Here is a 13,229-nt window from a genome sequence, read left to right on the forward strand (position 1 = left end):
ATTTACACGCATCCTACATGTGATCAGTATTAAAATGACATATATGCAGAAATCTAATTTAGTAGAAATGATCTCAGGCAGGAATAAAAGCAAGTCATGCAGTGTGATCACATGAAAAAAATCTGCTTTGTTCAACACAACTACTTTTTCCCGCCACTGGAAGTAAGCCTGATAATAACTACACGAAGTGCAAAAAAGAAAAGAGGAACGCTTCACCTGTCCTGGAATGTGACACGTGTCACCAATTTCTCCATTCAGATGGGATTCATGTGAGAGTTTAGCCGAGATAACAAGAGTAGATTTCAATAACAGGTCTAAATAATAAATCTGAATACAGATCACATGGAAATTCCAGGCATAAATTTAATATAAAAATCTGAGCTGATCTTTCAGAAAATACTGATGATTCACACACATAACATGCTGGTTATTTGCTTTGTGACAGTTAGTTAAAATTTGCCCTACAGAATAAACACAAGATATTTACACAGATAGGGCTTGGCTTTAATATCCCTGATATATTTTATGTACATTAAAGTTAAAGTCACTAAAATGTCTTTAATTATGCTGCCTCCTAAGTTTTAGTGGCACAGCAGATAGTGCCCTATCCACATATGACATCACAGCAATGTTTTAAACTTGGAGAAATTTAATTTTTTACTAGCAAATACCATTAATTTAGGCTCTTTATTCATACTATCAGACTCACTGAAAGTGCTAGGTGTCACACTTGTGTCAGTGAGGTAGTTACAGTTAGTTCACTACAGTATCATTCTTTCTGGAACATTTAACTCTGGATGCCACTGGCCGTCACATCTGTCCACTTACCAAATGTATGAATCCAGCAGCTGTGAGCCATGTGCTTATGAAGATGGAACACAGGTTCACCAGCTTGATGGAATTGCTGCACAGAGTGAAAAAAAAATAAAACTCATTTAAGGCGGCGAGACCAGTGACAGAAAAAAAGAGATTTGTTTTATTCATATATATAACAAAGTTTTTTGTTTTTTTTTACATCTTACAATAGTTGAAAGGAAATCAGGTTGAATAAAAATGTCAGAATTTTGTTCCCTATTATCTATTGTTTCCTTTTGTTTACTCCAAATCAACCACAGTGTTCATCACACACTCATGGTAAAAAGAAAGTCCCCAATCTTTCAGTTCAAGGTTTAACATAATAAAAACAATCATTTAATCCCCACCAGGTTTTAAAATTAGGTCAATGCAACCTCAGATGAAGAACACTTATATTACACTGTGTCGTCATTTATTTCACAAACATCACTGTGCAGAAATTTTGGCCCACTCTTCTTTAAATATTGCTTCAGTTCATTGAGGTTTGGGGAATTTGTTTCTTTTTCAGCCATTCTGTTGCATGTTTGCCTCTGTGCTCTGGGATCACCGGCCTGTTGCATAAGCCAGTTTGGGCCAAGTTTTATATGCTGGATAGGTGGCCTCACATTATACTCCAGAATACTTGAGTATACAGATTGCTTAATGTGCCACTCGATGATTGCGAGGTGCCCGGGTCCTGTCCCTGCAACACAAGCCCGAAGCATCAGCTCTCCTCCACTGTGCTGACAGCTGATGTTTGGTTTTCAAATGTGGCACTGTGCATTATGCCCAAACATGTCCATCTTGCTTTCTGCCCAAAACAAGCCACTCTTGTTCAGTCAGTTGCACTGACATGAACCTCAACATTTAGCAGGCTGTAGAGTCTGAGGTGTAGCTTTTTTATTTATTTTTTTAATTTTTTGCTGAGATGTTCACTCCTGGGATGATTGCCAACTGTCTTGAAAGTCTAGCTGTGAATGACCTTCATCCCCCGTAGAATACTGGATTACTTCTTTAAGATCATTGCTGATGTCTTGGCATCGAATGCTCCAGACCAGCAAACTGCCAAAATACGTGCCTTTATAGAGGTCCTCACACTTGCTGATGATTAAGTTAATGAGTTAATCAAGTACATTTGATTAGCGGCAACTGGTCACCACTTACCTTCTTAATATATATATATATCGAAGTATTTACCTAATTGTTTATACACCGCTTCTGTATTTTGGCCTAATTTGTGTGAACTATGGTATGGCTATATTATTATGTTATACATAATATATGACTTGTTGTTTATCTGAGAAGATATTTACTAAATTTTAAGAACTGATAAGGACCAGATGATTTGTATTATGTCCTGATAACCAAAGCATATTTATTTAAGACTCTAGGTGATAGGTTGGTCTTAATACTAAAAATTCTGTTGTCAGGGTATGTGTGTGTTTTGTAAATGAAAAAAAGAAAACACTTTTCTTACCTTGTTTTCAAGATATTTAAGAATTGCAAAATCTCTGAGAACTGTATCAATCTTAGTGCTCTCAGGAATCTTAAACCTGCGTGAACAGAGAAGAACAGAGAAACGTATCAACATGTAACATGCACTGACAGGAGGGAAATGTAGAGACAACACCTGTGCAGACATTGTCCTGAGTTCAAACAACATGAGGTTCTGCATGTTGGCAGATCAGCTAGTGATGCAGCCCACATGTTACCACAGCATTTAGGCACAGTACAGAGCAACATCATCCAAATCATCAAATGTAGCTTATAACATACAAGAAAACAAAACAAAAATAATACATCAATAAATAAATAAATAAATAGCACATTTTCTGAATAATTATGGTGTCAACCAAGTTAGAAGGAACATTTTAAGCCGTGAGTGTCAGTGCAAAGAGCAGGTCCCTCATGGATTATAGAGCAAAGTGGCAACTGTCTCATTGTCTTTTTATATAACAGGTCCAATCCCATAGAACAAGCATACATGGATTTATGTCAGTGATAAAAATTCCTACTGAAATTATACAATCAGACCCCACAAATATAAGGTTGTCACAGGCACATCAATGATTCTGATGAAGCAATCTCACGTATTACACTTAACCTAAGGCTCTTACCCCAGTTGGAGAGAATGTGTAAACAGGACCAAACAGAATAGTAAAGTCCTGTCTGGCTTCCCTTTTTCTCCTGTCCATGATGGCCCTGCCTCACCCTGTATCCATTCTGAAAAAGATCGCCACAAGACTTCTTTCGCCTCCATGTCTCTTGGAGGGTTTGCAAATTTACATCACTGTGTGTACGACGGTACACAAGCAGTTTAGGAGGAATCATTGTTTCTGGACCAAATCCAGTACTTGGGACTTGACTTCAGGTCAAGAAGTCTGTAATCCTCAAATATTTAGGGTCTTTAAGTATTCCTAGTAAAATAACCAAAGAAAAGGCTTTAAAAAGAAAGGCTTCCTTGATAGGACAATGTTGCTTCTGTTGGTGTTAAATCATTGGTCTCCGTGCATTCAGCTGCAGTTGTATAGGTTTTCCATGTCAGTCGCATCAGAGAGTGTCTCTGTGAGCAAAATGTCAGCTCTAATATAATTGTTTTTTTTCTCCTCATTTTTTGTTACAGTGCCTTTAATCCCCACAACCCAAACAGATTTACCTTTCTCCTGCCCCTTTTAGTGATTTACTACTAACCCCTATAAAGCCACGTCTCCATCAACACAGCTGTGTCAAACCTTTCAAAAAAGTCTGAACCATGCCAGGGATTAACAGAGATGAAAATAAAGCAGAACAAAAACAATAATCCGTACATAAAATGAGAGACCTGTTTTCACAATGAAATTTCAAACAACTCTGTCTGACAGTAAAAAAAAAAAAAAAAAGTAAAAAAACAAAAACAAAACCCATCTCTGTCAGATTAGGACTACAGATAAGGAATCTACACTTCCATGTAAACATGTATTTAGGGCATAAATTCCTGAAACTTTTTTTTTTTTTTTTTTTTTTAAACAGACACAAATGAATCCTCCAGCTCCAGGTATTTTAGCAGAATCAAAGGAAAGACTCCCTCTGGAGCTGGAAGCAACAAGACGACATAAAATCCAGATTATATTGTCATGACCCTCAGTAATCACTTTGTATCTATGGCAACTGAAGCTGTGTTTTTCTCATGTTTATGGCCCAGAATGGGACTGAAATCTGAAAGAGAAATCTGATATTGTACTTTTGCAAAAACCTGTTTGTTTGTTTTTTTAAACCCAAACAACAACAACAAATTATAAATACACTCACCAGCTCCTTTGTAAAGTACTCTGTGCTAGTACTGAGTTGGACTCGCTTTTCTCTTCATAACTGCCTTAATGCCTCTTGGCACAAATTTAGCAAGGTGCTGGAAAATATTCCTTTTTGAGCCATACAAACATGATAGCATCACACAGTTGAATTTACAGTCATCTGCACAAGATACACATCTTTATTTCCACTAAATCCCAAAGGTGGTCTATTAGACTGAGATCTGGTGACTGCAGAGGCTATTTGAGTACAGTGAACTCACTGCTGTGTTCAAGAAACCTTTGTGACATGGTGCGTTATTCTGCTGGAAGCAGATAAGCAAAAGATGGGTACACCGTGGTCATAAAGGAATGGCCATGTTCACCAACAATACTCAGATAGACTGTGGTGTTTAAATGATGATCAGTTGCTACTAGCAGGTTTTCTTGACCATGTCTAAATGCACCGAGTTACTGTCATGTCGTGTGGCTGATTAGATGTTTGTGATAAGCAGCTGAACGATTATATCAAACAAAATTGCGTTTCTCCTGTCCATGATGGCTCTGCCTCACCCTGTCATGTCGTGCGGCAACACAGATACATGTATATATAAATAATGCTTTTTAGTTTATTTTTAGTTTTCTTTAGTTGTAACAACGACCATCTATAAATAATGTCAATGAATAATAAAACAGTTGAACAAATGTACAATATTAAACTTAATATTAATTAAGGAAAATAAATTAGCAACATAAGTTTAAATTTCATATTTTTTAATGACCACAAATCATGTTTTCATAGACGCTGATATCCTATTGAAAAAATGTAATACTCCCCTTGGTGTTATGCTGCTTCCTGTTTTTACTCCACTACATGATGGATGCAATTATTGTAGTTTATTTATTTTAAAGCTTTAGATGTGTATTATTTCGCTGATATATCAAGAAATCTAGCCATATATGGTGTAACAACAGGTCAACAACAGCTGCAACATTAAATGTATGAATCAATAAATTCATAAGTATTATACTATGATATCATTTATACAGATGATTCTTGAAAGTTTTACTTCAACTACTTTAAATATGTTTTGTTTATATCATTGCTAGCCTACTTAAGTAGTATTCTAATTTTACTTTAGTATATAAAAAAAAATCCAACTGATGGTGTGGATCGTAATTCATACTGCACACATGTAATCCTAACTGACCTCACTGTGTTTTGCCTTTTCGCATTGGCTTTGGATGCAGTGATTCACACCTGTTTAACAATAACAAACAAAATTGTACATAAAAACAAATGACTACGCTCCACAAACTGAAACTGTATATTTGTTCGACTGGCAAACACAGAAATGCTGTGTTGCACTTACAACACAAAACATAGCAGCCAGCTTTTTGACATAAAACTGATGTGACAACATCAACAAATACTTCGCAAATTTGGCGTTCAGATTGCAAATATCAGACATGCCACCAAACACACAGTGATGCTGCGATGCAGGTGGCTGCAGAACACATTTTTCTCAATTAGTGTGAAGCATCTGTGTTTGTGTTATGCTGTACATCTGTGCGTGTGGTATTTTGTCTTGCGTTTAACACTTTGTGAGACTTTGTGGAGAAATATCTGTTCACGCTATCACATCTGAGACTTCACCTACACTGAGTGAGAGCAAGAAAAACAGCCCCACAAAGGCCTACAACAATTATAACACACAATAATTTCTTTTCTATAAAAAAAAATGTGTATTATGTAAAAATCATGTTAAAAACAAACCAAAAAAGAAACCTCAATGAAATTCTCTTGCTGTGTTCATGTATGAGAAAATCTCTTTCCCGCACATGCTAAAGCCTCTTGCACACATGTGTCAGCTTGCCAGATGCTCATTCAAAAAAAAAGGTTTTCTGTTCTGTGCCCGCTCTTACTTAATTGAGGCTTTGCAAGCCCAAGCACTGACTCTGTGTCACATGTCCTGGACGGGCAGCTTTCTGGGGCTTTTTATCAATCGGCAGGCTGGAGCAGTTCATCTGGGATAACACTGACAGTAAACCAAGCCAGGATTAGATTATATGATGCTACGCTAATCTAAACACACAGATCCTCAGCAAGTGTACACAGCACTGACTCTTCCTGCTCATTCATGGAGGATAAACAGTCCATATTTATCAATACATACAAAAAAAAAATGTTCAAACTGCAACACGCGAGAAGCCTGGCTATACCAAAGAGGCTTAAACTTCCCTCGAAACAGTTTCCCTTCCCTACCATGGGCTGAAGGGCCATATAAAGCGATCATGCCCATATCAGGTGCTGTAAGCCTCTTTCAGCAGGAAACCAACAAACTAACCCACCACTAGGAGGCAGTAGCATGTCAGAATATAAGGCACGTCTGAAGGCTACAAACTACTGCACATTCTTCAGGCCAGTGAAGCTTCAATAACATTAGATTGACACCATTTCTTACTGGCTATCCAAAAACAGCACACTTTAATCAAATACAATGAAATAGAAATAAAATAGACTTTGCAGTTGTCTTTAGGTATTTTCATGATGCCATTTGTCTTTAAAAAATTGTTTTATTCCTTAAATATTTAAAACTGGGAAGGTAGTCCTCTGTAATGGCTGTGGTGGAAAGGCATGGAGTTAACTTACAGAGTGTGAAAGCTAAGGCTCAGTAGCCACAAGATCTATGAGCATCTTTCAAACGGCAAATCCCACACTGTCAGGACTCTTGGGAGAAATGTTAAGTTCAAGTAGTTAAAGGAGATTAATTCCTTTTTCCAAGGAAGAACTCTACATGCACTCTTACATTAGCCTCACATCATTCTCCTCCCCTTAATCAATGTCCAATTTGCAAAGCCAAAGAGAACATGACTTAAAATGTGCACAGCATATACAGGCACTGCCTTGTGTGCAAAGTGGGTGAATACTCTACCACAGAGCACAGGGCAGAGCCCTTATTAGTGGGCTTTTTATTAACCGGGCACACCTCCACTGAATTTCCACTGGTCTTCTCCAGGACTGAAACGAGAGGTAGTATAATTGTGATATATTATGCTGGCTGGTGTGTGGTGTGTATTCCCTACCAGCTAATTGAAGTGAAGATGAACCAATCCAAGGGGATTGAAGAGCACAATACGCACTCTTAACAGCCACCATGGCTTCTAACAAAGCCTGCGTTAAGGAACAGTATGGACACTTAACTAAATGAAAGTAACAGCAGTTGTGCATTAGCTCGTTTTGGCCCTGTTAAGCTGTCTGATGGAAGTGAACAACCACATACACAGCTAAAGCAAAACGGGCAATTTCATTTATTTAACAGTGAATTGCAAAGGTCACCATCAGAAAGCAGATCAGGTTCTGACTGATACCGTTTAATTGTGCTTATTTTCCTCCCACCACAGAGTTCCATATTAACTCCCTTATTAATACAGGATATAAGCAGTTAATAATGACTGCTATTCTCAGGTTCTCGACCTGAATATGAAGACACTTTCAGCACATGATTGGTATTCTAAAATCGACCGTCACATCCTACTGCAGATCGACGCTCTGTTAATTTTATAACATGGGCTTCGCAGCACTTTGTTGCTATTAAACACAACGCCCGGTAAAAATAAACCCATCCCAACGCATGACAGAGGGTTTTCTGTTCTTTTACTGTGCTGCTGTTAGACAAGTCCAGCACTAAAATAAAAAATGTCTTCGTTTTTATGAGGTGGAGATGCCACCTCTCGTGTCACCACTGTGAAACTGAAACGCACTGAGTCTCCCCATTTAAAAATAATGAAGAGCCCTGGAATCTAGGGCATCTCTAAATAAAAAAAACATTATAGGCACATTTTGTTTAAGGATAACAGCTCACAGTGAAGCTGGATTATATGTTAAGGTGTTGTTCTTTCCTGCATCAGGTCTACATGCAGGATATTTAATAATCATTACAGAACATCAGCCAGCAACCAGACCACTATTTCACAATCTTTCATCATCCTCATCAAGGGCCTAACGCCAACAGTCTTCTGGGGAGGAGATGAGGACACCTTGCATCATGAAACCAGACTACTTGGCTTGGCCACGTCTAATTCATTACACAGCTTGTTCCGTGTGAAATTCGCGAACCACTCTGCGCTTCTTAAGAAACCTTCATCAACTCAGAGATCAAACATTCACAGCCTCACATTACTTCACAGAGTCAGTGATTCTGGCGGGCATGTAAAAAAAAAAAAACCTGAGGAAAACCAGCATTATCGAGTGATTCCTCGTGTTTCTTCTCAAATTTAACAAAAACCTTGCCAATGGCAATATCGATTGCTCTACTCTTTTAAAACTCAGTGAAATCCTTAAAAATGTAGCAGTGAACACCAAGAGCACCCTGAAACGGTCACATTTAATTAATTGTAATATTTGAGCACTCCTACTGTTACTGATAAAGAGTGTTGGAGACAAACTCGACAAAAATGGCAATTTGAAGGAAGGCTAAATGTCATTATTAGTGTGACTACTGCATTAACATTGTCGCTCAGCAATTTTTGTATTCCAGTGACACAATAAGACCAACGCTGGAATAGTGTCGGCACGAACGAGCTTCTTTTTTGAGGTTTTTAAAAGCAGAGAGGCGAGAGTGTGTATAAGTGTGTATGGGGATATCACATGCTTTTACATGTGCATTTTTTTGTTCGCATGGATGTGAATGAGTCTAATAGATGGTACAGCACTGTGAGGTACCCCAGGTGCAACGCCTCGACGGACCAAGTACTAATGAATGTGAAGCACAAACATGGAGAGTCACCGAGCCACAGCCCTACTTTGAGTCACTTTCACTCCCATTAGTTGATCCACTCTGCTGTGTCTGTGTTCCCTGAAACATCAGAGGAACCCAGCCCTGTCACTTTCAATGACGAGGGAACATTGACTGTAGCCGCAAGCAAGAGAGCCTCCGAGATTTGCTCCCAGTGATGGGGAGACGGTGGGAGTGATAGGAGGAGATAAAAAGGAAGGGTGGCATTCAATGACAGAGGGCAAAAAGGAATAGAAAGACACAAATGTGAGGATGAAAATTATTAAAAATAAGCGGAAAGGAAAAGCAATAGGGTCGATAGAGTGAGAGCTATAAGTTTAAGTTTATGGATATGGAAACTTACCAAGCCAGCTTCTGTTTAAGTAGACAGAGACGAACACAGGAGGAACAGTGAAGAAGTCAACCACTGAGTTGACCTCCAGCCAGAACCACAGCTTGTCATTGGCTGCTATAAACTGTCAAAAAGAAAAAAGGTGACAACTGAAGGTTAATTTTGCACAAAACATCCTGACTTTGCCACAGCCCGCTCTTCAAACTGCTGTGTCTTCTTTTGACAATGCTGACTTATTATACACAATGACAAAAGCTTCACCCTACTTGCTGAGTCATGCAGTAATGGTTGTTGGTGTAAGCAGCTTATGAGTTTGTTTGTTTTTTTCATTCATTCAGGATGTCAAGCATCCGGATAGCATTTGCACCATCGGAATTCTGCTCTTGCATGACAGCCATGCTGGGAACATCGTTACAGCAATGTCAGCTTAAACTAAAGGTACGCTGTTTGAGTAATGGGTGACTAAGGTAAAAGTCTGCACATGCATGTCCAAAAGATTACTGTGTCTCAAAGTAACTGTTTTTTATGCCATCATAAAAATAAAATCAATAAAAAGCAGTAAATGAATGAAGTCAGATGCATTAAAGAGCCTTTTTGAAGATAAAACAACAGCTATATGGCTGTATTTTGTAGTACATTCATTGCACAGCTGATGCATGTAAAAAATGGGTGTGTGCATGCACCAGCTTACCCGCAGGCCAAAGTAAAGAAGGAAGAATACGTTGAAGGCCATATCAATCTGTAACGTGAAATCTTTGTAGAAGTTCTGGCAGGATTCTATAGGACTAGAGACAGAGAGAATTATCAGTTAACAGCAATTATCAGTCAGTAAATGTGAAATAATTTGATCAAAATATGGAGTTATAACCACTGTAATAAAACTGAAATCTCCCGTAATACTGAGCTCAATGCAATGATGGTGTTTTACGTCGACTGAGTCCGAGGAGTGAGTGGGAGGGGCGGGTCATAGAGCAAGATGAAAGACTTATGGCTCTAGCTTAGCTGTAGAGTCAATCGCATCTAGATGAAACGGCCAAAAATATACTGAAAGTGGAGTTTGCTTTGATGTGACAGTACTTTCAACACGCATAAATTATTCCTCGTCTGTCACACACAAATGTTCCAAAAGATAGTCCCTCATTTGAAGAGAATGTGTGGAGACTGCAATCACTGGGCTGGTGATACTCTTCAAAAAGGCAGATGATGAAAAATGAGTTATTAACTGTCTGGTCTGTCATATGATCCATTTTCTTATTTACCGCGTGATGATTAACCATTAGCGAGTTGGTGCTCGCAACAAAAGCAATAACAGGCTCTGTGCCCACCCCATTCTTCACTTGGTCATGGGCCTATAGTATTTTGCTCTTGAGTAATGAGGAAATCCCACTGTGGGGATAAGCATGAATATGCATTACGGTGTGGCTGACTATAGGCGACCTTTTGGGAATGTATAGAGCGGTGAGGGAAGACACACTGGGCTATTACCACAGCACACAGTTCAAAGTCAAGTTAAATGTTTAAGTCTACATGTGTATGTAGGGGGCCCATGGGGATGCAGTGTATGAATCAGAATGGAGTTTACCACATAATGAGACCCCCAAAGGAAATGATTAGTGAAACTTAATCATCTTCCAGTTAACATCAGACCCTTGATCACATGATGCTTTTTTTATAATGGCTGACTAAGTAGAGAAGGAAGATTGCTCGAAGAGGATGATCCAACTTCTAATACGTGGCCTTGTTGGGCATATCCTAAAGACTGATGCGATCTTTTAGACACTGATGCTGAGAGCTAGGATGATATGGATTAGTCTAATTTATGCAGCAACTGTTTAAAAATCTAATCCTTAGAGCTAAAGTAATGGACCACCAGAAGTATCTCTACGCGATATCAGATCAAATTGAAGCAGCTCACAGATAATAAGTAAATAATAAGTATTTGGCATCCAAAATATTCATCCGCAAATCTTCTAACATCTACACAGTGAAACTCACACAATGATTTAGAAGTTCAACCTTAGCTAATGTTTGCAGACCTAAGCGCAAGTCAGTGTCTTAACAAAGCACATATGATCATAAGCACACATTTATACACATGCAGATGGTGCATACTGAAGACACCATTTGGAGCGGTCACTGTGGAGTTTTCCCTTGGGCCCAGCTCTGGCCTAATTCTGAATAACCACTAAAGTCATGTGACTGACTCTTGACAATACAGAGAAAGCATGGCAGCAGCAGCAGGGCTCGTGTGGTTCACTGAATCTGCCGTCTATTCGCTTTAGAAAAACAACACAATGGTTACACAGAGAGCTCGTGTTTAGTCATTTTATAATCATCATTGGAAAGCAAAGCTCATCATTAACTAAAGTAGGGGGAAGACACAGTGAGATGATTTCATCAGTACAACATGGGTACAGTCCAATTATAGAGCGGCTGAATTTTAAACTGCATATTACGGCAATGTGAACTACAAAGGAAGAAAAACAAGAACAGACAGGTGACTTTTTTCAAGTCCACTGTTTTTTCCACCTTCTCCCTGCATTAGATTTGCCAACCTTGGCTGTTCTTTTGTGGACATTTTTAAAAGCACAAATAAAAATGAAGCCACACTCCTAATACAGGTGTGCTAATAAATGGATTCGATGTACTGCAGTCATAGAGTTGAGTGCCATCACACGCGTACAAATTGTTATGTTTTGTCTGCTAACATTAAAGCAACATTTTTTCAAATAATGTATTCCTTTAATTTAATCTAAAGCTGCACTAAATGCAGCAGAAAGCAGTTCCCAGCCAAAAAAAAAAAAAAAAGCTGACTGTGCACTACAGTACCTGAGCCTCACAGAAAGATACACAAAGCAGGAACTACTTGACAAACTAAGTGGAACATTTAGAAGCTAAAAGGCCAGAGAGACTGTTTTATATTGTGAGGCCAGGTTTAATATTCAGACGATGTTAAGTAGAAATATTTGTTCCAGAATTCTGCTAGAAAAATGTTATTTATTGAAACGTGCAAATATACATGCAAATATCTCTTTTATGACTGTCTGCTGCCTTTTGTTCTGCTTTCTGTCAAGATGATCCCACACTGCCTCAATAATGTTGGGGTCCAGACTCTAGGGAGGCCAATCCATGACTGACAGTGTTCAATTTTGTGTTTTTCTCTCCAACTATGCTTTTACTGGATTGGCAGTGTGTTTGGGATCATTGTCATGCTGAAAAATGAATTGGATGCTGTCTGCATTCATAATTACATGCATTTTGTCAACACCACTGGATGAAATCTTAATGTTTTTTTAGTTTTTTTTTTAGGCCCGATATTTTGTCTTCCACTTTTCCAGTTTCCTCAGTTTTGTTGTAACCGCACACTGAGCACAATAGTGAGATAGCTGAGCTAATAGCTCTTTAGAAATCATCTTACTTGTACCAAAATACTATTGTACGCCTTTCAAACTGTGTTTTCTTTATACATTCAAGTAAAGGGATGGGAATATATTATGTGTTTTTGCGACTGGCTACTAGTAACAAAGCACGGAGACCATGTTAAAAATTACAAGAAAGTATGAAAGGAAATGGAAAGAAATTACGGCTGACCCAAGAATTTAGCACAGTATGTATTATACATAAACAAGCAATTCATTTGTATTACAATTCTCTGTCTATCCGTCAACCATAGAAAACAAGAATTTACACAAGACAGATTTTGCGAGAAAAAGATGGCATTACTATTCAGTTTACTCCTGCTAAACTTGGATTTAAGGAACTCAGTAGGTCCTTGGCACAGAAACAGATGCCAGGTCATTATATTCCTACTGGGTGTAGCTCAGGAGGTATAGAGCAGGTCAACTACTGATTAAAAGTTTAGCGGTTCGATCTCTGGCTCCCCTAGTCTGTATGCCAAGTATCCTTGGGTAAGATACTAACCCCAAGTTGCTCTCAGATGCATCCATCGGAGGATGAATGCATGTGAATGTTAGCTAAAAAGCACTGAAAAGCATAGAA

General features: G+C 38.5%; 1 protein-coding gene across 6 annotated transcripts in view; it reads right to left on the bottom strand.

Moving 5' to 3' along the window:
- kcnma1a (potassium large conductance calcium-activated channel, subfamily M, alpha member 1a) overlaps window positions 1-13,229 on the bottom strand; it is a 149,125-nt gene that overhangs the window by 51,585 nt on the left and 84,311 nt on the right. For all 6 annotated transcript variants that reach the window (XM_085369805.1, XM_085369802.1, XM_085369804.1 and 3 more), the window contains exons 4-7: window positions 9,922-10,015; window positions 9,243-9,354; window positions 2,312-2,387; window positions 829-904 (exon numbers count right to left, since the gene is read on the bottom strand). In XM_085369805.1, the coding sequence (XP_085225931.1) occupies window positions 829-904; window positions 2,312-2,387; window positions 9,243-9,354; window positions 9,922-10,015 (358 nt within the window). The remainder of the gene's footprint in view (window positions 1-828; window positions 905-2,311; window positions 2,388-9,242; window positions 9,355-9,921; window positions 10,016-13,229) is intronic.

The sequence above is a fragment of the Diplotaxodon limnothrissa genome, linkage group LG13 (assembly GCF_057381915.1).
Source record: "Diplotaxodon limnothrissa isolate DT_005_m linkage group LG13, D_limnothrissa_male_GT1.1, whole genome shotgun sequence".
Taxonomy (NCBI): domain Eukaryota; kingdom Metazoa; phylum Chordata; class Actinopteri; order Cichliformes; family Cichlidae; genus Diplotaxodon; species Diplotaxodon limnothrissa.